Source organism: Acanthochromis polyacanthus, chromosome 8 (assembly GCF_021347895.1).
Source record: "Acanthochromis polyacanthus isolate Apoly-LR-REF ecotype Palm Island chromosome 8, KAUST_Apoly_ChrSc, whole genome shotgun sequence".
Taxonomy (NCBI): domain Eukaryota; kingdom Metazoa; phylum Chordata; class Actinopteri; family Pomacentridae; genus Acanthochromis; species Acanthochromis polyacanthus.
Genome location: NC_067120.1, coordinates 29,182,455 through 29,209,097, shown reverse-complemented (window position 1 = coordinate 29,209,097; position 26,643 = coordinate 29,182,455). Strand labels below are relative to the sequence as shown.

General features: G+C 40.3%; 2 protein-coding genes across 6 annotated transcripts; both read left to right on the top strand.

Moving 5' to 3' along the window:
• Positions 1–2,751: 2,751 nt before the first annotated feature.
• LOC127535065 (kinesin-like protein KIF2A) lies at positions 2,752–26,403 on the top strand. Of its 5 annotated transcripts, XR_007943709.1 has the most exons (7): positions 22,484–22,682; positions 23,112–23,177; positions 23,454–23,995; positions 24,945–25,035; positions 25,145–25,208; positions 25,350–25,669; positions 25,828–26,346. XR_007943709.1 is itself a non-coding variant. In XM_051951938.1 (2 exons), exons 1-2 carry the CDS (start codon positions 12,274–12,276, stop codon positions 26,021–26,023), a joined length of 279 nt encoding a protein of 92 aa, XP_051807898.1. In that variant the 5' UTR covers positions 12,070–12,273; the 3' UTR covers positions 26,024–26,403. The 5 variants fall into 5 exon arrangements, 1 of the variants encoding a protein (XP_051807898.1); XR_007943711.1 differs by lacking the exons at positions 22,484–22,682; positions 23,112–23,177; positions 23,454–23,995 and adding an exon at positions 10,218–10,366 and having other exon boundaries at positions 25,828–26,403; XR_007943708.1 differs by lacking the exons at positions 22,484–22,682; positions 23,112–23,177; positions 23,454–23,995; ... (2 more) ...; positions 25,350–25,669; positions 25,828–26,346 and adding exons at positions 2,752–2,773; positions 9,250–9,375; positions 9,479–9,544; positions 9,821–10,025.
• LOC127535063 (homeodomain-interacting protein kinase 1-like) lies at positions 16,367–20,243 on the top strand. The gene is made up of 9 exons (XM_051951928.1): positions 16,367–16,463; positions 17,595–17,845; positions 18,017–18,205; positions 18,353–18,534; positions 18,641–18,770; positions 18,857–18,967; positions 19,058–19,141; positions 19,262–19,434; positions 19,586–20,243. Exons 2-9 carry the CDS (start codon positions 17,615–17,617, stop codon positions 19,884–19,886), a joined length of 1,401 nt encoding a protein of 466 aa, XP_051807888.1. The 5' UTR covers positions 16,367–16,463; positions 17,595–17,614; the 3' UTR covers positions 19,887–20,243.
• Positions 26,404–26,643: the final 240 nt, after the last annotated feature.

Sequence of the window (26,643 nt, the reverse complement as noted above, 5' to 3'; positions counted from 1 at the left end):
TTTACATGTATTTTGTCTGTTGTGCCAGACTGAAGCATCATTTTGACCACCAGAGGGCAGCAGTAGCTAACAGAAAAGCTGATGGTTAGCTCTCACAAAAAGCAGGAAGTCACAATATTTACTCCAATAATATTGGAATGATGGTGAACTTTATTCACTTTTCAAAAAGCTCTGAAATGCTTTACATAGGGAAATTTATGTTAAACAATTCAACATTAAAAAAAAAACAATAATGCCGGACTGAGAACAGACAGCAAATAAAAGTCAAAAATCAACCAGTTGTGTATATTTAATTTGAAAAGAAAAGCTATATTGACTACTACAATAAAACAAACAGCTCACCTAGACAGGTCGCCAGACAGTCAAACACATTCACGCTGAGATCTACGGATAATTCAGATACATCAATTAACCTCAGCATGTTGTTGGACTGTGGGAGGAAGCTGGAGTACCAGTGAGAACCCAGCAGAGAGAACATGCAAATTCCACACAGAAAGATGTGAACTAAAGATCTTCAAGCTGTGAGGCGACAGTGCTAACAGCTGAGCCACCATGCAGCTAGTGGGAATGGGACATGTTTTTTTTTTTTTTTTTTTTTTCAAATTTGATATATATTTGAATTGATAAAACTTGAAATAAATAAATCTAGGCAAAAATACATATGCAAAATGTTTCCAATGAAACAGAAAGTCATGGAAGCTAGTTTACTGCCCTGCGCAGCAATGACCAGATTTCAGGTTGGCAAAGTCAAGCAAAGTCCTGAAAGCTACTTTAATTCTGTTTAAAGATTTATTACAGGTAATCAACACAATATAGACAGAAAACTAATTCTAAATTGGATAAAGTGTCAGTGTAGAAAAATAATATGTACTTCATTGCTGTTTATAAATATTTTCTTAAAAATAGCAAAAGTTCATTGCAGGCTTATGAAAACAGAAAAAACATAGCACGATACAGTGCTAGGCCATTATTTGCCCTATTTCAGCTACAATGATCCAGGTTGAGTGGTATGTTCATTTGTTATTTTCACAAGTGATTCGGTGTTTTGGTTGTATATAGTAAGATAGACTTCAAGATTTGTGATATCAACTTCTGAAAAAGAATTACTGTTTATTTTCCAATAATGAATCTCCATTTGTAAGACTTCTTTACTAATTAATGGCAATTTCTGGTACGCGCTTAACCCTCCTATCTCCTCAAATATTACTAACACATTTTAACTCGGGGTCAATGTGACCCCAGGGATATTTGCCCTCCAGAAAATTATATACATAAAATTGTTGACCAAGTTAATGTGTCAGGACTTTGTTAATTTGTTTTGAGAATGAAACTTGACCTGTCCTCTAGCGCCACCATCAGACCAAACTTTTAAATTAGAATCAATGTATCTTGAAATGTTTTCATATAAATCCTCTCAAATTTACTGACAACATTAATGACCACAAGAGTATGAACCCTATTGGTTTTGGTGACAATATGACCATTCCTGTAGAACAATCAGGTCAAACTTTCAGTTTTAGAGTTAGTGTATCTTGAAAATTTTCATCTAAATCTTTCTAATTTCGGGTGACTCTCAACAAAAATGAACCATATTGACTGAAGTTGATGACCCCCTCTTTCCTCTCATAGACATATTTGTTTGTTGATCAAAGTGTATGACACGGAACAAAACTTGGAATATCTTTAGAGACAGGGTGACAAGAAATATTGCCTTTCCAGTCTCACCATTCCAAAGGCTTGTTGTTGCTTCACCTTTTGAATTGAAAACTCCTGCCAAAATGAGCAAACCAATTAGGCTTCCAAGCGAACTACATGCAGGTTTTCCAACTGTCCTCATACACAGGCTTCCCTTCTAAATTTGTCATCCCAAGAACAATATTTTCAATCAATGGTGTTATGAAGATCTCTAATGATGACTTGATGTCTTCAACATGACTGATTGCATATCTGGTGGACCTGGAACCATTTTGATAATATTAGTAATGCTACGTCTACCCTGCTGTTGAAGTGGGTAAAGGGACCATATCATCCTTCCACTTTTGGATGGGATTGTGTCTGCTGGTGGTTGAGAGATAGCATCGATGGTCAACACTCTCTCATCAGATAAGAATGCCTCAAAAATGGGGTCCTCCTCAACACAATCCTCGATCTCAGACACATTTTCCTCTATGTCACTTTAACTGTCAAAACAGAATCTAAATGTTAAATCTAAATCTAAATAATAAATCTAAATCTAAATGTAAATCTAAATGTAAATCTAAATCTAAATAATAAATCTAAATCTAAATTTAAATCTAAATCTAAATTTTAAATCTAAATCTAAATAATAATCTAAATCTAAATGTTAAATCTAAATCTAAATTTAAATCTAAAGCTAAATAATAAATCTAAATCTAAAATAAATCTAAATCTAAATGTTAATCTAAATCTAAATGTTAAATCTAAATCTAAATGTGAAATCTAAATCTAAATGTTAAATCTAAATCTCTCAGTTCCAACTAAATATTTAGCGAATGTGCAAATTGACACTCCCGGTTACAGGAAGTACCAAAATAAAAGCTCGGGGAGCTCGCTTAGTGATATGTGAACTGTCATGTCTGCCTTGCCGTCATCTCGGTTCCACTCGGTCACTGTCGCTACGCCCCACGCTTACCACACAATGTCGAGGGATTCACCTTTGGCTGAAAGTATTGGAAGGGCCGTTCTGGCAGCTATACAAGAAATTAACCCAGTGTCAGCTACAACGGCTGCCGCAGAGCCACAACAGCACTGGGTAAGTGTTTCTCGCCTTGCATTAGCTCAAGTATAGTGTATTCATTATAAGAGCTGCAATATTGGGTTTGTCCCCTAGATGACACTGTAGCTTGTTCATGATGTTACTGTGTTGTGAGACCAGAGAATAAAAGGAGACCTGTTGATCACCTGACATGGCGTCGTACACAACGTATATTACATGGTGTCAGAATGAATCTAGAAGTTGAGGCAGAGAAAAGGACATGGAGCAGATGAAACCCCCGACCTCACTAAGTCTAGAAGGAAATCTAGCGGAAAATTGGAGGATCTGGATCCAGAGGTTTGAACTTTTTCTTGTTGCCAGCGGAGTTAATGAAGAGTCTGACGAAGTGAAAAGAGCCACATTTCTGCACGTGGCCGGGGACGAAGCAATTAAAGTTTTTAATACGCTTGACTTCGATGAAGACGTGGATGACTACGACGTTTTGAAAGAGCTGTTTCGCCGACATTGTGAGCCACGGAAAAATGTAACATATTTAAGACATTTATTCTTCACACGAGTACAAGGAAAGTCTGAAGGTATTGATGCATATACACACGTGGACAAAATTGTTGGTACCCCTCATTTAAAGAAGGAAAAACCCACAATTCTCACTGAAATCACTTGAAACTCACAAAAGTAACAATAAATAAAAATTTATTGAAAATTAAATAATCAAAATCAGCCATCACTTTTGAATTGTTGATTAACATAATTATTTAAAAAAACAAACTAATGAAATAGGGCTGGACAAAAATGATGGTACCCATAACTTAATATTTTGTTGCACAACCTTTTGAGGCAATCACTGCAATTAAACGATTTCTGTATTTGTCAATGAGCGTTCTGCAGCTGTCAACAGGTATTTTGGCCCACTCCTCATGAGCAAACAGCTCCAGTTGTCTCAGGTTTGATGGGTGTCTTCTCCAAATGGCATGTTTCAGCTCCTTCCACATATGTTCAATGGGATTCAGATCTGGGCTCATAGAAGGCCACTTTAGAATAGTCCAACGCTTTTCTCTCAGCCATTCTTGGGTGTTTTTGGCTGTGTGTTTTGGATGGTTGTCCTGTTGGAAGACCCATGACCTGCGACTGAGACCAAGCTTTCTGACACGAGGCAGCACATTTCTCTCCAGAATGCCTTGATAGTCTTCAGATTTCATCGTACCTTGCACACTTTCAAGACACCCTGTGCCAGATGCAGCAAAGCAGCCCCAAAACATTACTGAGCCTCCTCCATGTTTCACCGTAGGGACAGTGTTCTTTTCTTCGTATGCTTGGTTTTTGAGTCTATGAACATAGAGTTGATGTGCCTTACCAAAAAGCTCCAGTTTGGTCTCATCTGTCCAAAGGACATTCTCCCAGAAGCTTTGTGGCTTGTCAACATGCATTTTTGCAAATTCCAGTCTGGCTTTTTTATGAGTTTTTTTCAGCAGTGGTGTCCTCCTTGGTCGTCTCCCATGAAGTCCACTTTGGCTCAAACAACGACGAATGGGTGCGATCTGACACTGATGTACCTTGGCCTTGGAGTTCACCTTTAATTCTTTGGAGGTTGCTCTGGGCTCTTTGGATACAATTCGAACGATCCGTCTCTTCAATTTGTCATCAATTTTCCTCTTGCGGCCACGTCCAGGGAGGTTGGGCTACTGTCCCGTGGGTCTTGAACTTCTGAATAATATGAGCCACTGTTGTCACAGGAACTTCAAGCTGTTTAGAGATGGTCTTATAGCCTTTACCTTTAAGATGTTTGTCTATCATTTTTTTTCGGATGTTCCTGGGACAATTCTCTCCTTCGCTTTCTGTTGTCCATGTTCAGTGTGGTACACACCTTTTCACCAAACAGGCAGGGTGACTACTTGTCTCCCTTTAAATAGGCAGACTGACTGATTATGAGTTTGGAAACACCTGTGATGTCATTTAAATGACACACCTGAGTTAATCATGTCACTCTGGTCAAATAGTTTTCAATCTTTTATAGAGGTACCATCATTTTTGTCCAGGCCCGTTTCATTAGTTTGTTTTTTTTAATAATTATGTTAATCAACAATTCAAAAGTAATGGCTATTTTTGATTATTTAATTTTCAATAAATTTTTATTTATTGTTACTTTTGTGAGTTTCAAGTGATTTCAGTGAGAATTGTGGGTTTTTCCTTCTTTAACTGAGGGGTACCAACAGTTTTGTCCACGTGTGTATGACAGATTTGAAGAATAAGGCAAGAGACTGTGAGTTTTGAGCATCTCGCAGACTCACTGATTCGGCGATCGGATCGTGTGTGGCATCACAAATGATCAAGTTAGAGGACGACTTCTAAGAGAACCTGACCTCACGCTGAAAAAAGCAATAGATATTTGTAGAGCCAGTGAGCTATCTGAGACTCAGCTCAAAAGTCTACATGAAGAGGTTGAAGTTCCGGTTAACAAAGTCTCCAAGCAAAAACAGCATGACAGACAGCAAGCTAAAGGTGCCACATCACAGAGTACAAAGATGAAAAATCAAGGAAACTGCACCAGATGTGGATACAGACATGAGCCAAGGAAATGTCCTGCCTACGGACAAGTGTGCAAAGCCTGCCACAGAAAGAATCACTATGCAAAAATGTGTAATTCAGAAGACACACAGATAACCATAAAGTGCAACAGATAAACAAAGCAGAGGCCGATGATGAACTCTTTATTGCACAATCCAAGCAGATAAACATGACAACCCAGTCTCACAGATCAATACTGTGGATACAAAGAAAGAAAAGTGGCAAGAAAATCTGATTGTCAACCAGAAAGTTTTGAAATTCAGGCTGGATACAGGAGCTGACTGTAACGTCATTTCTGTGAGTGACCTCAGAAAGCTGAGATTGGACAAAAAGATGAGCAAATCACATTCCAAGCTTGTTGCATATGCAGGTCACAAAATTCAAGCTAAAGGAAGAATCATGCTGACCTGTCAGTACAAAGATAACAAGTATGATGTGGAATTTGAAGTAATAAAGAACAAGGCACCTGCAATCCTGGGAGGACAGTCATGTGAAGAAATGGGTCTTGTCAAAAGACTACATGTACTTAAAACAGAGAGTGACATTCTTAGTGAATATGAGGACTTGTTCTCTGGATTAGGCTGCATACCAGGAGTGCACCACATCAAGACGAATCCAGATGTTACTCCAGTTGTTCATGCACCCAGGAAAGTTCCTGTCGCACTAAAAGACAAGATTGAGACAGAACTGAAGAGAATGGAAAGTTTAGGGGTGATAACCAAACAAACGGAACCTAGAGATTGGGTAAACAGTATGGTGACTGTAACAAAACCTAACAAAGTCCGGATCTGTATTGACCCACAAGACCTCAATAAAGCCATTAAGAGAGAACACCACCCACTACGTACAATAGAAGAAGTGGTAGCTGAAATGCCAAATGCCAAATGCTTTTCAGTTTTGGATGCAAATCATGGATTTTGGCAAATCCAACTAGATGAACAAAGCTCTCACCTGTGTACCTTCAATACACCATTTGGGAGATATCGATTTAAAAGGCTTCCATTTGGTATATCATCAGCACCAGAGGTGTTCCAGAGGTGCATGGCCAGACACCTAGAAGGGCTAGAAGGTGTAGTCAATGTAATGGATGATATTCTAGTTTGGGGAGAGAGCATAGAGCAGCATGACATTCGTTTGAGGCAACTGCTAGATCGCCTCAGAAGCATTAATCTGAAACTGAACAAAAGTAAGTGTAAAATAAGAATGACTGAAATCACTTACATTGGACATGTGCTCAGTGAGGAAGGACTCAAGCCTGATCCTGAAAAGATCAGAGCGATTCAAGACATGCCTGCACCAGAAGATAAAGCTGCGCTCCAGAGGTTCACTGGGTTACTTCAATACCTCTCCAAGTTCATCCCTAACCTCTCGGATATCAGTGCCCCTCTGAGGAAGCTGGAAGGAAATGCAGAATGGCACTGGGGACAGAACAACAACAAAGTTTTGACAAACTAAAAGTTCTTGTAAGCCGAGCACCAGTGCTCAAGTACTATGATGTCGACAAGCCAGTAACATTGTCTGTTGATGCGAGTTCTGAGGGTTTGGGAGCTGTGCTACTTCAAGAGGGACATCCAGTGGCATATGGCTCCAGAGCGGTAACCGACTGTCAAAAACGTTATGCAGAAATTGAGAAAGAGCTGCTTGCAATTGTATTTGGCTGTGAGAAGTTTCACCAGTATCTATATGGAAGACATGTACATGTAGAAAGTGATCATAAACCACTGGAAGTGATATTTAAAAAGTCACTTCTCAGCGCCCCAGCCAGGTTGCAAAGAATGCTCTTGAGGCTTCAAAAGTACAGTCTTGAAGTCAAATACAAACCAGGCAAGGAAATGCATATCGCTGATGCTCTAAGCAGAGAGTTTCTGAAAGAACAAAATGAGAAACTTCTTGATGACGAGCTGGAAGTTAACTCTGTCAGCCAGCAACTTCCAGTATCAAAGGAAAAGTTGCAGGAATTCAGAAAGGCCACGGAAGAAGATGCAGAGTTGGGACTGGTCGCGAATGCAATTCTGAAAGGATGGCCGGATAAACAGAGACTGCTTCCAGACAAAATCAAACAATACTGGACATTCAGAGAAGAACTGTGTTATACTGATGGACTAATATTCAAGAACTCAAGGTTAGTAGTTCCAAACACACTGAGAAGTGAAATGCTCAGAAAAATCCACGAGTCACACATGGGTATAGTTAAGTGTAAAGAGAGAGCCCGTGACATACTGTACTGGCCAGGTATGGCAAAACAGATAGAGGAAGTTGTATCTCAGTGTACTGTATGCAATGCACACAAAAATGAGAATCCTAAAGAGCCACTCATGTCACATGCAGTACCTGAGAGAGCATGGGAAAAGATAGGTGTGGATTTGTTTCATTTCAATGATGCAGAGTTTCTTTTGTGTGTGGATTATTTTTCGAAGTTTCCAGAGATTGTGAAGCTGAGTGGAACCTCAAGCAAACATGTAATCGTTGCACTCAAGTCTATCTTTGCAAGGCATGGTGTGCCAGATGAGTTATTTTCAGACAATGGTAGACAGCTGGTGAGTCAGGAGATGGTGGACTTCAGCACCGACTGGGGGTTTAAACACACCACCTCCAGTCCGACGTTTCCACAGTCAAATGGGCAAGTTGAGAGAGCTGTTCAGACAGTGAAAAACCTGTTGAGAAAAGCACAGGACAGCTCTGGAGACCCATACTTGGCCCTGCTGGAATACCGGAACACGCCACTGAGCGGGGTTGGCCTCTCACCTGCTCAGATGCTCTTGGGGAGAAGGCTCAAGTCAAAATTACCGGTGACAAAAACATTGCTGCAGCCAGCTCTCTATGACAATGTTAGGAGCAACCTTGTGAACAGACAACAAAGACAGAAACATTACTTTGATCGAGGAACCAGGACACTGCCTCATCTCCAGGTTGGTGAGCATGTGAGGATTAGACAAGGCAGCAAGTGGGAATCAGCTACAGTGATACAGAAACATGACTTGCCAAGATCCTACATAGTCAAAACGACGGAAGGACAAATGTACAGAAGGAATCGCAGACACTTGCTCAAAACTAAAGAGACATCTTTCCCAGGGACACCTGATGACACACTATCAGAGCACTCAGGCGATGTGGGACAAGGCACTTTGTCAAGTGCTGATACACCCAATCCCACACCTGACTGTTACACTGTACCACCCAGTCCAAGAGTAGTGACTGATGAGACTGTAAATAGCCCTGTGACTACAACACGCTGTGGAAGACCAGTAAGAGTGCCAAAACGTTATTTGGAATAATTAAAATAGGCTAACTTACTGACTGTTATGGTTTGGTTCACGGTTTGAATAAAGATGTGTATGCGTATATATATATATATATAAAAAAAAAAAGCCACAAAGGTTGATATTTAACTGCTGTATACTGATTGTAATGATGTGATATTGTCATGACTTTGAGGATAAGTTATGTTCTGTTAGAATTGAAATACGGAGTGTTGGGTTGAAGTTAATTGTTTTTGTGATACGCAGGAAAGGTGTAGACGGTAGAATGTTTGAGTACTTTTGGGTGATATAGTTACTTACCTGGTTCACAACGGTTACAGCATTCTTCTACAGGAAAGAAAGAATTATCTTGAGAAAGGGAGATGTAGTGTATTCATTATAAGAGCTGCAATATTCGGTTTGTCCCCTAGATGACACTGTAGCTTGTTCATGTTGTTACTGTGTTGTGAGACCACAGAATAAAAGGAGACCTGTTGATCACCTGACATGGCGTCGTACACGACGTATATTACATCAAGCAAGGCTTATTTACTGTAAACGAGCTAACGTTAGCCCAGACGAGATTTGCTACTAGCGTCAGTTCACTTCATGCATAGTATAGTTGCTTTTTTAAAAATGTTATTTCTGAGCACACACGTTTTGACACATTGAAGAAATGTCGCTAATGCGTTGACAATGTCTCTACAGGCTGTCCGGAACTACGCTGCTCTTAGATCAGCCACACCGTCTACCTCCACTTTGACATCCTACCGCATGCTATGCTGTCATACTGATTTGACCTAGATGTCTATTTGTGTTTTTAACATGACTTGTGTAATATTTCCACTTTAATTTTATTGCTGGTTTCATATTACATACATCATGTAACAGCGTAATTACGTGTTTCTGATTTGAATCATATTCTTAAACTCTTCAGGACTCCGGCACTGATGGTACGGTATCTTTAACAGCACCAGACTTCACCCCAGTGACCTCTCAGTCAGTAAGTACTGATCAGTACTCATGTTTATTTTTTCTGAGTTGCTGTAATATGTGGATTTTCCAGATTATTTAATATCATTCAACTGTAAGTCAGCAATGAGTATTATCTCAACAGTTCTCTTCAGAATGGACTGCTTAATGCTCATCTGTAATGAAATGTTATTACATTTTCTTCAAATGTGTAATAAATGTCTTTAATATGTTTCAATTTCTTTTGAATTAGCCATCTTTTGTGATCCAAACATATTTAAAGTAATATTTATTTCCTGTGTTGTAGGGTACCTACCAAGGAAGGCATGATATATCCAGAGAGGAGCTTGAACATGTTCTTTCCCTGAAAACCACTTTTACTGAAGCAGCATCTACTCTTGGAATCTCAAGGCCAACTTTCTATAAATTACTACAAGACTACAATATTCCAACATCAAAATTTGATCTAATCAGTGATCAACCACTCGATATTGAAGTGTCACAAATAAAAACTGAACACCCAAATGTTGGTGAAGTGATGCTCATGGCGCATCTGTATGAAGGTAAATTTGTTTTATTTTTCAGTCGAAAAAAAAGTTGCTCCAATCGCAAAACATGTTCTCAATCAGAAAAACTTCACTTCAATTAAAAAAAAAACAAAACGTTTTCAATCAAAGAAAAAACTTGTTCAAACGCAAAAAAATATTTGTGCTATTTGTGGATTATTTACTGATTTCAAGACATGTTTTGGACAATATATTATACTGGCTTGTTTTGTCTGGATGTCTAAGCTTGGATTATGGCCGTTTTTTGTGGAATATTTTCATCTGTGACCAGTTATGAGCCTTCAAAGGTGAGTTTTGCTGTTTACGTGATTTGTTGTTTGTTGGACAAATGTGTTTATATTACCCGCTGTGGTAATCACATCTGAAAGTGGTTCATACCGGCGGATTCATGAGAATCTAAGCTTTCCATGGGTGTATAGTGTTTCTATCATGGAGTTTGCAGCTTTGGTCAGTTTTGAAAAATGCTGATGCACATCTCAAAACGGCCCGAATACGGGACGCTGAACCTCTAATCGGGGTCCCCACGCGTCCTGGAAAACCTGAAAAATGATAGACCAATTTTGCAGTCATGGAAAACATATGGAAAATAAAATGCCCAGGAAAGGCTTGAATTGTCCTGGAAAATGATTTATCTCGTTCTACCTTCTTAATGAACAAAAATCAGACATAGGAAATTAAGTGAAAATGTTCTTGGTAACTAATGCACACTTAACTATAAAATAGGAGTAGCTAAAATAATGCAAGTTAATAAATAAGATCTTGAAAATGAAAAACAATGGTGACAAAAATAAAAAAAAATGGCAAATTGAAATTTAGGGTACATAAACAGTAAATCAACATAATATATTCATAAGAAATCAGAGTAAATAAAGATTTAACAAATAGTCTGAATCCTAAATGTATAATACTAAGACACTACACAAACGCCAGAAACCGTCCTGAAAAATGATTTCCAGAAAAGAGTGGGAACCTTGTTAATTCATATTAATTTGACTTTAACATTTTAAGCCACTTGTTAATATTCCTCTGTACTTTGTGTTTTTGTCTTGCTTGACCTTGTTCTTGCCTAGGTAAGTGCAGAGTTCACACGCATGACCACCGTCCCACTTGTGACGAAGCTTAATTCAGTTTTATTCATATAGCAACCGATCATAACACAAGTCCTCTCGATGCACTTTGTAATGTGAGGACAAGACATTGTTGTAGAGAAAAACCTCACAGGTAGCCCCACGCTCCAGCACTGAATAATAAACTTGCTTCAGAAGCTGTATATCCTAAAGTGCATTTGAGCATTTGTCAAACTGGTTGCTATTATGTTAACAATAATAAAACTATTAATCATTATATCATTATACTTGTTGTATTCCAATAATAATGATGAGCACTGAACAGGTCACACCTGACTGACTAAACAATACAATGAGCACATTGTGTTGTTTTACAGATCTGAATTAGTGACTAACATGTTTATTGTGTGTGCACATAATTATTTATTGTATCTTGCTTTAGCAGATAGAGAATAAACTTGTGTTCTGTCTTCTCCTGCAGGTTCACTGCCAGACCTCCAGTGGAGACCATCTTTGAGAGGGGCATGGCCACCTGCTTGGCCTACGGACAGACAGGAAGCGGAAAAACACATGTGAGTTACAGGCAACGACTTTTTCTCTTGCAAAAGCTGAAACTGAGGGTTTTTACTTTGTTTCAACTCTGCTGAATGTAACTAAATATATCTTCACCTGTATTGCATTGTAGACTATGGGTGGAGATTTCTCTGGAAAGAACCAAGACTGCTGGACAGGAATTTATGCATTAGCTGGTAAACAGATGAGCTGTGATTTCTGACCTAATTTAATGCACCTTGTTGACTAAACTACTTCACATTTTAATTGTGTGGGTATTTTGTAGAGATTCTACTTTAACACGGTTGAAATCATAAATCTCTTTTTGTGCGGCTCAGGATGTATTTGTCATTTTGAAGAAACCCAATTACAAGAATTTAGATCTACAAGTGTATGCAGCCTTCTTTCAAATCTACAATGAAAAGGCAAGTGTAATCATCTCGTGATTGGTGTGACCATATTTCATGTGTGATCAACACTAACCGACGCTGACTGTATTGTGTGTGTGCTGACAGGTGTTTGACCTCCTGAATCGTAAATCCAAGCTGAGGGTGCTGGAGGATGGGAAGCAGCAGATGCAGGATGTGGGGCTTCAAGAGAAGGAGGTCAAGTGCACAGAAGATGTCCTGAAACTCATTGAAGTGGGCAACAGCTGCAGGTAGGACAACAGAAACATTGCGGCATTTGTTCAGTACATGTTTGATAAACATATTGCAACTGTTGTTACTTACATGTGCAAATGTCATTGTCTTTCTTTCTCCATTCACCCTCGTTCGCCTGTTGTTCATCTTTACATCTCTTTCCTCTCTCTTCCAGAACATCAGGGCAGACGTGTGCCAACGCTCACTCATCCCGCAGCCACGTGGTGTTCCAGAGCATTCTTCGGAGGAAGGGAAAGATGCATGGGAAGTTCTCCGTCATCGACCTTGCAGGAAATGAGTGGGGGGCCGATACGTCGACTGCCGACCGCCAGACTCTGTCAGGGTCCTCTCCTCATCCCATCCCCACCTGACATCCCTAAAAACCCCTTTTCCCTACCTTTCTCCTCTGTCTCTCTGCCTCTCTGTTCCTCTGTCTCTGTGTCTCCCTTTCAGTCTCCCATCCGCTCCTCTACCTCTGTCTTCCCCTGCAGTGTGGCACCTGAGTGGAGTTGAGCTTCTCAGCTGACTCCACTCAGGTAATCAGCCACATCCATGGATCCCGGGCAGCTGGAAGACATCTCGTTGATTACCACCTCAGCAATAAGAACCGGCTCATCATTCCACTCCCTGTCAGATTGTTAAACTAGACACACAGTCAGTCATCATCTCGCCATTTTGTGATTACTATGCTTTTTGCGCCTTACTAACTCTGTTTCCTCTCGTCTGCCTAGGACCAGCTGTCCAGGCTCCTTGCCCCTGCCCCGACCAGCCCATTCTGTTCCGAACCTGCTCTGCCTTCCCTGCCTTGACCCCTTCTCCGATTCTCCTCCCCTATCCTCGTCTCCTGGTGCCCCCCGGACCCCACCGAACCGTTACTGGACCCCGCCACGGAACCCCCGGACCAGCACCGCCGCCAGGGATCCGCACCAAACATCTGCCACCACACTCTGCTCCCCACCGGAGGCGCCACGGCCGCCGATCCCCGGCTTTACTCCCTCCCTGCTGCCAGAACCCTCTATCCACCTCCACTGCTTCCCGGACCATCTCCACCCCTTACAATAAACCTGTTTTACACCCAATTCCGCCTTGGTAGCGTGGTCCTCCGCACGGGTCCAGATCCACCTCACATGACAGACTGTCTGGAAGGAGCTGAGATCAACAAAAACCTGTTGGCCCTGAAGCTCTGTGGACGGCAGCAGTGTTGTCCACAGTGTTTTCTGCCACTTGTTTGTTCGTGAAAAGACAAAATACACATTTATTTCATTCTTTTTATTTACTATATCCTGTCTTTCCCTCTCTTCTTGTTTCAGGAGTGTATCAGAGCTCTTGGTCGTAACAAACCACACGCTCCATTCAGAGCCAGTAAGCTCACCCAGGTCCTGAGAGACTCCTTCATTGGGGAAAATTCACGCACATGCATGGTCAGTTCTTTGTCCTGCTAAATAATCTGGGTGCATGTTGTCATATACACCAACGGTGAATAGTGTGGACACACCTCCTCATTCAATGCTTTTTCTTTATTTGTATTGTTTTGTACATTGTAGATTAATACTGAAGATGAACACTTTTTGTTGACAATATAATTGTATATGTCTTATTTTATAGTTTTGATGTCTTCAGTATTAATCTACAATGTACAAAATAATGAAATAAAAAGCACTGAATGAGAAGTTCAAGTTTACTTTATTGTCTCCTGTGGGAGAAATTAGTCTTAGACAAGGCAAGAAGTCAAGCTGCACAGCAAAACAATAAAACAGAACACATACTATTAAGAATACATGATAAATACATGACATATAATAACTAAGTTAAAACAATATTAAATAAAACAAAATACACACATTCCCCCATGCATACATTTCGCACATCCCCAATTACCTCCCTTTGGTAGCTGCACCTAGCCGCTGATTAATGAGCTTGACTGAGACGGGGATGAAAGAATTTTTAAAACAGTTGAGCTTCACAGCAGGACTCTGTACCTCCTGCCTGAATTCAACAGCTCACACTGTGTGAACAGGACATGGGATGGATCAGCAAGAATACTGTTTGCTTGCCTGATGGTGGCCTGCATAAATAAGTCTTGTGGCATCAGTGGAACAGGGGTACCTATGATTTTCCTCGCCATCTTCACCAGGTTATGAAGATGGCGAGTAAAATCATAGGTATCCTTGAAGGTGTGTCCATACTGTATCTCCATAGATATTAATCTGAATGGTTTTCTCTTTCTGAAAACAGATTGCAACGATCTCTCCTGGCATGACGTCCTGTGCGAGCACAGTCAACACTCTACGCTTTGCCAACAGGTGGGAATATGTTGAGCCACTACAGTAATGTGCACAATGCCTTGTTTCTACAGGAAACAAAGGAAATGATTCCCTCTGGTGAAATATTAGCTCTTGTAATTCTCCTATAATCCCTAGTGGTTGTTGTATAGATTTAGATTAGCTGTATGGTGCCGTTTATGCAAATTTCTCTGCTTACTCTCAGTAGTTCTTTCTGACTCTTGTATTCCTTCTCACTCCTCTTTTTTCCTGCCTTTTTCTCCCTTCTCGTCTCCCACCCTGTGCCCCTCTGTGTGCTGCTGTGGCTGGTTGCTGCTGTGTAGAGTGAAGGAGTTTGGGATTAGTCCCTCAGACATCCCCTTCTCCCAGGGCGGTCAGGGGAGTCGCCCTGAGCACTCGCATACCAATACCTTTGAGTTTGATGACTTTGCTGCTACCTCTCCCAGCAGGTGGAGCACTCCACCAAAACACACACACACACACACACACACACACACAGACACGTTAACTATTTATCGCTTAATATTTTTGTAACTTAAGGAGACATTTTGCTCAATTTTAAACCGACGTTATTCGTTTTAATCTGAAGAACAGATTCAGAACCAGCATTTATTTTTCTTAATCTGAGCAGTTTTTCATCAACACCCGTTTTTCTTGGCTAAGGCCTGAGAACCATCATTTTTAAATCAAGCGGCATTCAGCTGTGATCTCCGGAAACCTGCTGGAACAGGTCCATTTGGGTGGAACCGATCAACCAACAGCAGGACAATGAAACGTGGCGTAAGTGGTTAGCACTTTGCCTTGCAGCAAGAAGATCCCCGGTTCGAATCCCGGGGTGGGTCTGGGATCTTTCTGCATGGAGTTTGCATGTTCTCCCTGTACATGCGTGGGTTTTCTCTGGGTACTCTGGCTTCCTCCCACAGTCCAAAAATATGCTGAGGTTAATTGGTTACTCTAAATTGCCCGTAGGTGTGAATGTGAGAGTGATTGTTTGTCTATATATGTATCCCTGTGACAGACTGGCGACCTGTCCAGGGTGTCCCCTGCCTTCGCCCGAGTCAGCTGGGATGGGCTCCAGCACCGCTGTGACCCCAGTGAGGATGAAGCGGTGTATAGAGAGTGGATGGATGGATAAACCACCTGGATGATGCATTTTTGTGATGAAGGCAAATTTGATTTTTGGTAAATAATTACTTTATTAATTACTTTTATTTGGTATTTTTACATGTTAGAACCAAAATGATGTGACATTTTAATTTTGAGACTAATGGAAGACAGACAGGACTTCAACTTCTCTTAAGGATTTGGAGAGAGCTGTAGAAGAAGTAAAGAAGGGGAAGTTCATACGTCAGGTGAAGATCCACAGAGTGACTTTTCAGCCCATCAGGTCATACATGAACAAATGGAGACAGATCTTACATTATATGAGATGGAAAATTTTAAATTTTACTTCAACATAATTGATGGCACAATTTACCCCCAACATGTTTTCTCCAAAGGCTCGACTAACTCCAAGTTTGTTCCCTTTGGAAAGCCATATTCCTCATATACAATGACTACACCAGTGTTTCAGCATTTTACATGAACCCAAATTTATCCACTGTGTGCTTTCTTTACAGTAAATATGACAGTTAAAAGTTTAAAAAATAACAACATTATATATATGCTGCTTTGTTTACATTTGAACGAGGTAGTGCTGCATTTAAATCAGGGTGCAGACAGTTCTGCACAGTGTCTTACAGATTTCAACAAGACAACAGTACTACTTGAAACAAGCAGGACATTGAGATTAATCTCAACGTTAACCTTTCAACAAAATCCAAAGAACCCAAGATTTTTGAGGTAAGTGACTTCACTGCTCTGTTTGATGAAGCAAACACCAGAGGAAACATTGAGAAGGAAGTTTTAAAATGTATTTTTCTACAACTCTGTCCAATTTGTAATGAAATCTGTGAGTCAGAACAGGATGTAACACTCAGTTTTTTACTTGTCTTGTAATTTTTAACATCTTGTTATTAAAAAGTAAGATCTTAGCAGTGTGGAAGGGAAGTGATGTGTTCAGGTTTGGTCATAACTGGATAAACTGGACTAAAACTAAGCAGTACTCCTGTAAAGAGCAGGACAAACATTTTTGTTAAGACAAAATTTGGTTTTAAAGCTGAAAACTTGGAATAATTTGACTATAACCATGACCAAATGCATAGATATGTTGGGATAGCAGGATTTTTCTACTGGGAAATATTCATTTTGGAGTATATAATGATAATGTGATGTGTTGATGTGAGCAAGATTTAAGGTCACTTTTTTCTGATAAGTAAATTAATTCAGCTAGTGTAATAAGTAAGGTAATAGCTCGTTCTGTTTCCTTAACTTGCAACATGGAGAGATTTCAACAATTTATTACAACATTACTCATAATATGTCACTATAAGTTATTAAGTGTAGATAGATGAGAAAAACAGGGCCAGTTTTAGTCATTTAAAATGTCATTTTCAAAATGAAACAATGCTGAGAAATTTTCAAATTGTTTTTAAACTCATTCTAGAATTCATGACAAACACAAAAACTCTGAGTGGAGACACCATTTCAATTGATTTTATTGAGTTATTTATTGGTTTATTGAGTAGTTTAGTGAAACCAGCTTAACACCAAACTCAGAGACATCCACATTTCAGCAAAATCTAGATAACCAAACTTTTGTGAAGTAAGTAACTCCACTCTTCTGTTTAATGAAGTGAACACTTTGGAGTTTCTGAGGAAACATCCATGTAGTTTTGCTGCAATACTGTCCAGTATGCCTTATAACACAATTCAGAACAGGTTGTAACACTCAGTGCTGTTGTTTTATGATAACTGGTTCAATATTTAGCAAATATGATTGAAAACTGAGATCACAACAGTGTGGTAGATTACCAATGGTTCAACAAGACATCCATAGAATATGGTTCTCTTTTGTGTCTGTTTCACTTTCAGACTTCTGGGACAAGATCAAAATGAACTTTCAAAGTTCATCCTCATCCTCATCCTCATCCTCATCCTCATCCTCATCCTCGTCTTCCTCCGAGGGGAGTATCGCATGGCAGGGTTTCGAATTGACAACAGGCTACACGGTGGTGAAAGAACTGAGAGATGGAGGCTTTGGAAGAGTGCTGGACTGTGTGAAAAACAACACTGAAGAGCACGTGGCTATAAAGATGCCCACATGGAACAATCTGGACCATGAGGTAGGACACTGATTTCAGCTGAACGGTGACATAAGAAAAGACATTGTTTTAAAAAGAGAAAGTACTACTACAAGATTCTGAGTAGTGGTACTGGTCATGCTGTGTACTTTTTAGTTGTTGAGAAGAACTGATTGGACTATGTGGCTAAGCAAACATATTGTGTCTCCACAGGCAGAAATCCTGAAAAAGCTCATGAGCCACAATTCAAAGGAGTCCAACATCATTGAATACAAAGGAGACGTCTTCTTCGAAGATACGCGGCTCCTGGTGCTCGAGAAATTGGACATCGACCTGTGGGACTACGTGGAGAATTTCGCACAGCCAATGCGAATGGAACACGTCCGTACAGTTATTCAGCAGGTGTGACCTTCTATTGTCTCCTTCTATTTCTCTCCTTCAGTGGTGCTAGAATCAACATGGGTGGTTGATTAACCTTGACAACTTCTACTTTTATTGTCATCTGACACATTTCTTGAACAAACTCCTGATAAATGTTGTTACTTGCAGATGGCTGTTGCTTTGAATGCAACAAAGAGTGCTGGCATAATCCACTGTGATGTGAAGGAGGATAACATCATGATGGTGGATCATGTGAAGCAGCCCTTCAAAGTCAAGCTGATTGACTTTGGTTTGGCCAAGTACAGATCCGAAGCCCAAGCAGGAGAGCTATTCCAAGTACTTGAATATAGGTATGAAATACCGATACTTTTTAAACATTGAGAAATCTTGAATTCAGCGCTGTCTCCTTACTGTCTACTGTGTCACATCTTCATTTGCTGTTTTTTCCACATTCAGAGCTCCAGAAATCACCCTGGGCCTGCCGTATTCAGAGGCCATCGACGTTTGGTCCTTAGGCTGCGTGATGGCCTGGATGATGACTGAAGATAGTCTCTTCGGATCAGGCTCAGACTCGGAATACTTTACAGTGAGTAAATTACTGCAGCCGAAGCACATTAGAAGCCGTCACAGGATTAGCTTCAGGTCTAACATGGTGTTCTGTTTTGTTTGCAGCTCCGACGCATGATCCGTCTGCTGGGTCTGCCGCCGCAACATCTCATCGATGCTGGCCTGAGATCGCAATTATTTTTTCAGAAAAAGTCTGATGGTTTGTGGCGGCTGAAGGTACAATACTCCTACTGTGATTTTACCTCTGACCTTTACTCACTCAATAAGATAAAGACTTTAGTAAGCATCATTGTTTTCTTCTTTCAGACACCTCGAGAGTATTTTGAGAGCGATCTCGTCCACTCCGACCCCACGGTTTACAAGTTGGACTCTCTGGATGAAATGAAAACGGTAGGTAGTTTTGGAAGCAGCAGCTAGTTGCTGAAAAGTCCCGTTCATTTATGGTATTCACATTTGACGGTGGAAGGTGATTTGACCGCTGTTGGACTTTCCAAATGTTTTCTGCACCAGGTGTATTCTGAGACGGACAACCCAGCAGAGGCTGATGAGAGGAGGGAGTGCATCGAGCTGCTGAAGGCGATGCTTCAGTGGAATGAGGACGACAGAATCACCCCCAGTGGTATCCTCAACCATCCTTTCATCACCAAAAGCTACCTCAACAGCAGCTCCCCCACCAGGAGTTGGTAAGTGTGTTTCTATTTACTTTGTACACAGGTTGTGAGACATTAGCAGCCCAGCAGGTGACAAAAGACTGATATGGACTTTTGTTGATTTCCATGTTTACATTCTCTGCTTGTCAGATGTAAACCCAACAGTGTATGTTTCCTTTTTTAGCGATGAACCGAAACCCTCCACCAGCAAGTTCATCATGGTTAAGCCTGCAGACCCAGAAAACAGAATTAACCTGACAGGCTTGCCCGATGAGGACGATGACCTTAAGAGCAGTGAGCACGAGGACAGTGACGACGCTGACACTGCCGAAGACACCGAGGACAGCAAGGATGGTTATGATGATGAAGACACTGAAGTCAATGAGGAGCAGAGAAAGACAATGAAGAAGAACTGCTTCCAACGTGTCTTCTCTTGGATTAAGAAGAAGTTCTGCTGCTGCTGTGTGTCCGATGTGATGAACTGAGCAGCAGTGATGGACTGGACTAACATTTCGGACTCACAGTTCCTGACCTCAGAATCCTTGGCTGGCTTTCTTGTTCTCTTGTGTTTTGATCTCATGACTTTTCTGTATCCCGTTCTCAGTCTTCTTTCCCCTCACCCCAACCGGTCGAGGCAGATGGCCGCTCTGTCTGAGCCTGGTTCTGCCGGAGGGTTCTTCCTGAAAAAGGGAGTTTTACCTCCCCACTGTCGCCAAGTGCTTGCTCAGACAGGGAATCCAAAGGAAATTTTGGATTTGTTGGGTTTCTCTCTATAATTTTGTCTTTACTTTTGTCTTGAGATCACACATTTGAACTTGTAAATAAAATGGATTGAAAATGAATTGAAAGCTTCACCCAAAAAGTGTCTGGATTTTGGTCACATGGTTGTTGCTCAAAACTGCCCTGAGTCAGTCATGGCTTCTCAGTGGCCGTGCAGAGCAGAGAATCTTTGGGTTTCTTTTTTTTTTTTACAAATACCATCGTTATTTTTGGTGAATTTTTAAATTTGACATTTTAAATAAAGTGACTACAATGAAATCTGACAATTTTAAGCTTATTTTCAAGATGTTTTCTCTATGTAATCACACAAAACTGATGGTATTTATTACAAACAGTCGGAAAGTTGAACCACTCTTTCCATTTTTATCGTTTCTGGCTCTAAAAAGAGTGTGCATTTTGAAGATTTTGTTAAAAAGAATACATGCCTTGTAAACAAAGTGGTATTACAAGGGTTTAAAGTGACAAGCACATCTCATTGCAATGAGTGATGAAGTTATTTTTCCTGCACTCCACAACTTACAAGTCTCCCATAACTATCAATCTTAATCATTTGTAATCCTTTACATTTTCATCGTGTGGTTAATTTTGCAGAGCTCATTTTTTGCTCAGATGGTCAGGCATTTCCTCATGGAGCTAAAATAGAGACAGTATTGGTTGTCATTGAAAAAAATTGTCATTGAAAACATAATTTCCTCTACTATAGTCTTGAAGGTCGGACTTCCCCAAACCAAAGAAAAATAAATTACAAATCTAAAACAACCACATTTTCAAAGCAAAAAACATTACTATTATTGAATTTTTTGGTTATCCACTCATTCATTTTGCTGTCAAACTACAGTTCCAGTAGATTCTCCTCTGTTTTCTTTTTTTCCACCACGTCTGTTTGTTTGTTTGCTGGGTCACTAGAAAGCAGGTGAAAAAGTTCTAAGTTTACGGCAGTATAAACTGCTTGGAGCTTCAGAATCCACTACACCTGGAAGATAATAATGTAATGCTCCAGTATTATGTTGAAAAAATAAATGGACTGGACTGCTTGTAGCATTCTAGTGGTCCAACTATTTGGTCCACACTGAAATATGTCAACAAGAGTTTGAAAAATTGGCATGAAATTTTGTACAAACATTTGTGGTCACCAGATCCTCTTTTCCTTGCAGCTGGTCAAAGTTTTCCGTTTTGCTGCCCAATATCTCTCCAATAAGCATTATTAGTGCACGTCATTCAAACAGACTAAAGTGGAGAGTTTTAGCTTCATACAGATTAAAATCAAGTTATTTTAATGATTTTGAAGCATCAAGAGTTACTCGCCCCGAATAATGACTGGATCTTAAGGATTGCGATGACTGTACTTTGACACCTTGAACAGAATCACAGATTTAAAAATGTCACCTTTTGAAAATATCCCTTAGGGGAGAGTCTGTGGGTTAGTTGGTTCTCGAAAACCACGGAAGAAATTGTTCATGTGGCCAAACATTTTTGAAGAAGTATCCTTTACATGCACATGGAATAAGACATTTTAGTGTATAAAACAATTGCTTCCTGCTCAAAGTAAATTCTTCATGGTTTTATGAGTGTCGTGTCTGTATAATTATTGAGGCATCTGAAACTATTGTACACGTTAGTGCATTAGTAAGCTACTAAATGAGGCTAAAGTGTTAGTATGTAGTGAACTGTAAACCGCCTGGATGATGCATTTTTGTGATGAAGGCAAATTTGATAATTGGTAAATAATTACATTATTAATTTTATTTGGTATTTTTACATGTTAGAACCAAAATGATGTGACATTTTAATTTTGAGACTAGTGGAAGACAGACAGGACTTCAGCTTCTCTTAAGGATTTGGAGAGAGCTGTAGAAGAAGTAAAGAAGGGGAAGTTCATACGTCAGGTGAAGATCGACAGAATGACTTTTCCATGGGGTGCTGTTTGTAAAGCAGCTCATGCAAAAAATAACAGCAACATTTCGTCACATTTAGCTGTAAACCATGTAAAAAACAACTGGTGTGAATTTTTGCAGGTCACCTTTTAGGACATTTACACCAATATATGTCATCTCATAAATAACTGAAATAATTAAATCTAAATAGTAAATGTCGAGGATAAATGTCAAATATTAAATGTAAATGTTAAATCTAAATCTAAATAATAAATCTAAATGTAAATGTTAATCTAAATGTAAATGTTAAATCTAAATCTAAATGTTAAATCTAAATCTCTCAGTTCCAACTAAATATTTAGCTAATATGCAAATTGACACTCCCGGTTACAGGAAGTACCAAAATAAAAGCTCGGGGAGCTCGCTTAGTGATATGTGAACTGTCATGTCTGCCTTGCCGTCATCTCGGTTCCACTCGGTCACTGTCGCTACGCGCCCCACGCTTACCACACAATGTCGAGGGATTCACCTTTGGCTGAAAGTATTGGAAGGGCCGTTCTGGCAGCTATACAAGAAATTAACCCCGCGTCAGCTACAACGGCTGCCGCAGAGCCACAACAGCACTCGGTAAGTGTTTCTCGCCTTGCATTAGCTCAAGCAAGGCTTATTTACTGTAAACGAGCTAACGTTAGCCCAGACGAGATTTGCTACTAGCGTCAGTTCACTTCATGCATAGTATAGTTGCTTTTTTAAAAATGTTATTTCTGAGCACACACGTTTTGACACTTTGAAGAAATGTCGCTAATGCGTTGACAATGTCTCTACAGGCTGTTCGGAACTACGCTGCTCTTAGATCAGCCACACCGTCTACCTCCACTTTGACATCCTACCGCATGCTATGCTGTCATACTGATTTGACCTAGATGTCTATTTGTGTTTTTAACATGACTTGTGTAATATTTCCACTTTAATTTTATTGCTGGTTTCATATTACATACATCATGTAACAGCGTAATTACGTGTTTCTGATTTGAATCATATTCTTAAACTCTTCAGGACTCCGGCACTGATGGTACGGTATCTTTAACAGCACCAGACTTCACCCCAGTGACCTCTCAGTCAGTAAGTACTGATCAGTACTCATGTTTATTTTTTCTGAGTTGCTGTAGTATGTGGATTTTCCAGATTATTTAATATCATTAAACTGTAAGTCAGCAATGAGTATTATCTCAACAGTTCTCTTCAGAATGGACTGCTTAATGCTCATCTGTAATGAAATGTTATTACATTTTCTTCAAATGTGTAATAAATGTCTTTAATATGTTTCAATTTTTTTTGAATTAGCCATCTTTTGTGATCCAAACATATTCAAAGTCATATTTATTTCCTGTGTTGTAGGGTACCTACCAAGGAAGGCATGATATATCCAGAGAGGAGCTTGAACATGTTCTTTCCCTGAAAACCACTTTTACTGAAGCAGCATCTACTCTTGGAATCTCAAGGCCAACTTTCTATAAATTACTACAAGACTACAATATTCCAACATCAAATTTGATCTAATCAGTGATCAACAATTAGATATTGAAGTGTCACAAATAAAAACTGAACACCCAAATGTTGGTGAAGTGATGCTCATGGCACATCTGTATGAAGGTAAATTTGTTTCTTTATTTTTCAGTCGAAAAAAAAGTTGCTCCAATCGCAAAACATGTTCTCAATCAGAAAAAACTTCACTTCAATCAAAAAAAACGTTTTCAATCAAAGAAAAAACTTGTTCAAACGCAAAAAAATATTTGTGCTATTTGTGGATTATTTACTGATTTCAAGACATGTTTTGGACAATATATTATACTGGCTTGTTTTGTCTGGATGTCTAAGCTTGGATTATGGCCGTTTTTTGTGGAATATTTTCATCTGTGACCAGTTATGAGCCTTCAAAGGTGAGTTTTGCTGTTTACGTGATTTGTTGTTTGTTGGACAAATGTTTTTATATTACCCGCTGTGGTAATCACATCTGAAAGTGGTTCATACCGGCGGATTCATGAGAATCTAAGCTTTCCATGGGTGTATAGTGTTTCTATCATGGAATTTGCAGCTTTGGTCAGTTTTGAAAAATGCTTATGCACATCTCAAAACGGCCCGATGGAATACGGGACGCTGAACCTCTAATCGGGGTCCCCACGCGTCCTGGAAAACCTGAAAAATGATAGACCAATTTTGCAGTCATGGAAAACATATGGAAAATAAAATGCCCAGGAAAAGCTTGAATTGTCCTGGAAAATGATTTATCTCGTTCTACCTTCTTAATGAACAAAAATCTGCCATAGGAAATTAAGTGAAAATGTTCTTGGTAACTAATGCACACTTAACTATAAAATAGGAGTAGATAAAATAATGCAAGTTAATAAATAAGATCTTGAAAATGAAAAACAATGGTGACAAAAATAAAAAAATGGCAAATTGAAATTTAGGGTACATAAAGAGTAAATCAACATAATATATTCATAAGAAATCAGAGTAAATATAGATTTCAAAAATAGTCTGAATCCTAAATGTATAATACTAAGACACTACACAAACACCAGAAACCGTCCTGAAAAATGATTTCCAGAAAAGAGTGGGAACCTTGTTAATTCATATTAATTTGACTTTAACATTTTAAGCCACTTGTTAATATTCCTCTGTACTTTGTGTTTTTGTCTTGCTTGACCTTGTTTTTGCCTAGGTAAGTGCAGAGTTCACACGCATGACCACCGTCCCACTTGTGACGAAGCTTAATTCAGTTTTATTCATATAGCAACCGATCATAACACAAGTCCTCTCAATGCACTTTGTAATGTCTTGCTTTAGCAGATAGAGAATAAACTTGTGTTCTGTCTTCTCCTGCAGGTTCACTGCCAGACCTCTAGTGGAGACCATCTTTGAGAGGGGCATGGCCACCTGCTTGGCCTACGGACAGACAGGAAGCGGAAAAACACATGTGAGTTACAGGCAACGACTTTTTCTCTTGCAAAAGCTGAAACTGAGGGTTTTTACTTTGTTTCAACTCTGCTGAATGTAACTATATCTTCACCTGTATTGCATTGTAGACTATGGGCGGAGATTTCTCTGGAAAGAACCAAGACTGCTGGAAAGGAATTTATGCATTAGCTGGTAAACAGATGAGCTGTGATTTCTGACCTAATTTAATGCACCTCGTTGACTAAACTACTTCACATTTTAATTGTGTGGGTATTTTATAGAGATTCTACTTTAACACGGTTGAAATCGTAAATCTCTTTTTGTGCGGCTCAGGATGTATTTGTCATTTTGAAGAAACCCAATTACAAGAATTTAGATCTACAAGTGTATGCAGCCTTCTTTCAAATCTACAATGAAAAGGCAAGTGTAATCATCTCGTGATTGGTGTGACCATATTTCATGTGTGATCAACACTAACCGACGCTGACTGTATTGTGTGTGTGCTGACAGGTGTTTGACCTCCTGAATCGTAAATCCAAGCTGAGGGTGCTGGAGGATGGGAAGCAGCAGATGCAGGTTGTGGGGCTTCAGGAGAAGGAGGTCAAGTGCACAGAAAATGTCCTGAAACTCATTGAAGTGGGCAACAGCTGCAGGTAGGACAACAGAAACATTGCTGCATTTGTTCAGTACATGTTTGATAAACATATTGCAACTGTTGTTACTTACATGTGCAAATGTCATTGTCTTTCTTTCTCCATTCACCCTCGTTCGCCTGTTGTTCATCTTTACATCTCTTTCCTCTCTCTTCCAGAACATCAGGGCAGACGTGTGCCAACGCTCACTCATCCCGCAGCCACGCGGTGTTCCAGATCATTCTTCGGAGGAAGGGAAAGATGCATGGGAAGTTCTCGGTCATCGACCTTGCAGGAAATGAGAGGGGGGCCGATACGTCGACTGCCGACCGCCAGACTCTGTCAGGGTCCTCTCCTCATCCCATCCCCACCTGACATCCCTAAAAACCCCTTTTCCCTACCTTTCTCCTCTGTCTCTCTGCCTCTCTGTTCCTCTGTCTCTGTGTCTCCCTTTCAGTCTCCCATCCGCTCCTCTACCTCTGTCTTCCCCTGCAGTGTGGCACCTGAGTGGAGTTGAGCTTCTCAGCTGACTCCACTCAGGTAATCAGCCACATCCATGGATCCCGGGCAGCTGGAAGACATCTCGTTGATTACCACCTCAGCAATAAGAACCGGCTCATCATTCCACTCCCTGTCAGATTGTTAAACTAGACACACAGTCAGTCATCATCTCGCCATTTTTTGATTACTATGCTTTTTGTGCCTTACTAACTCTGTTTCCTCTCGTCTGCCTAGGACCAGCTGTCCAGGCTCCTTGCCCCTGCCCCGACCGGCCCATTCTGTTCCGAACCTGCTCTGCCTTCCCTGCCTTGACCCCCTTCTCCGATTCTCCTGGTGCCCCCGGACCCCACCGAACCGTTACTGGACCCCGCCACGGAACCCCCGGACCAGCACCGCCGCCAGGGATCCCCACCAAACATCTGCCACCACACTCTGCTCCCCACCGGAGCCGCCACGGCCGCCGATCCCCGGCTTTACTCCCTCCCTGCTGCCAG

Bases quoted from the DNA above. Each gene is read 5' to 3' on its own strand.
- LOC127535065 (XM_051951938.1), top strand. From the start codon at position 12,274: ATGCAGGATGTGGGGCTTCAAGAGAAGGAGGTCAAGTGCACAGAAGAT. The intron at 12,357-25,827 runs GTAGGACAACAG...TCTCTCTTCCAG, and splicing joins GAAGTGGGCAACAGCTGCAG to AACATCAGGGCAGACGTGTG.
- LOC127535063 (XM_051951928.1), top strand. From the start codon at position 17,615: ATGAACTTTCAAAGTTCATCCTCATCCTCATCCTCATCCTCATCCTCA. The intron at 18,206-18,352 runs GTGTGACCTTCT...TGTTACTTGCAG, and splicing joins TCCGTACAGTTATTCAGCAG to ATGGCTGTTGCTTTGAATGC. The intron at 18,771-18,856 runs GTGAGTAAATTA...TTTTGTTTGCAG, and splicing joins CAGACTCGGAATACTTTACA to CTCCGACGCATGATCCGTCT.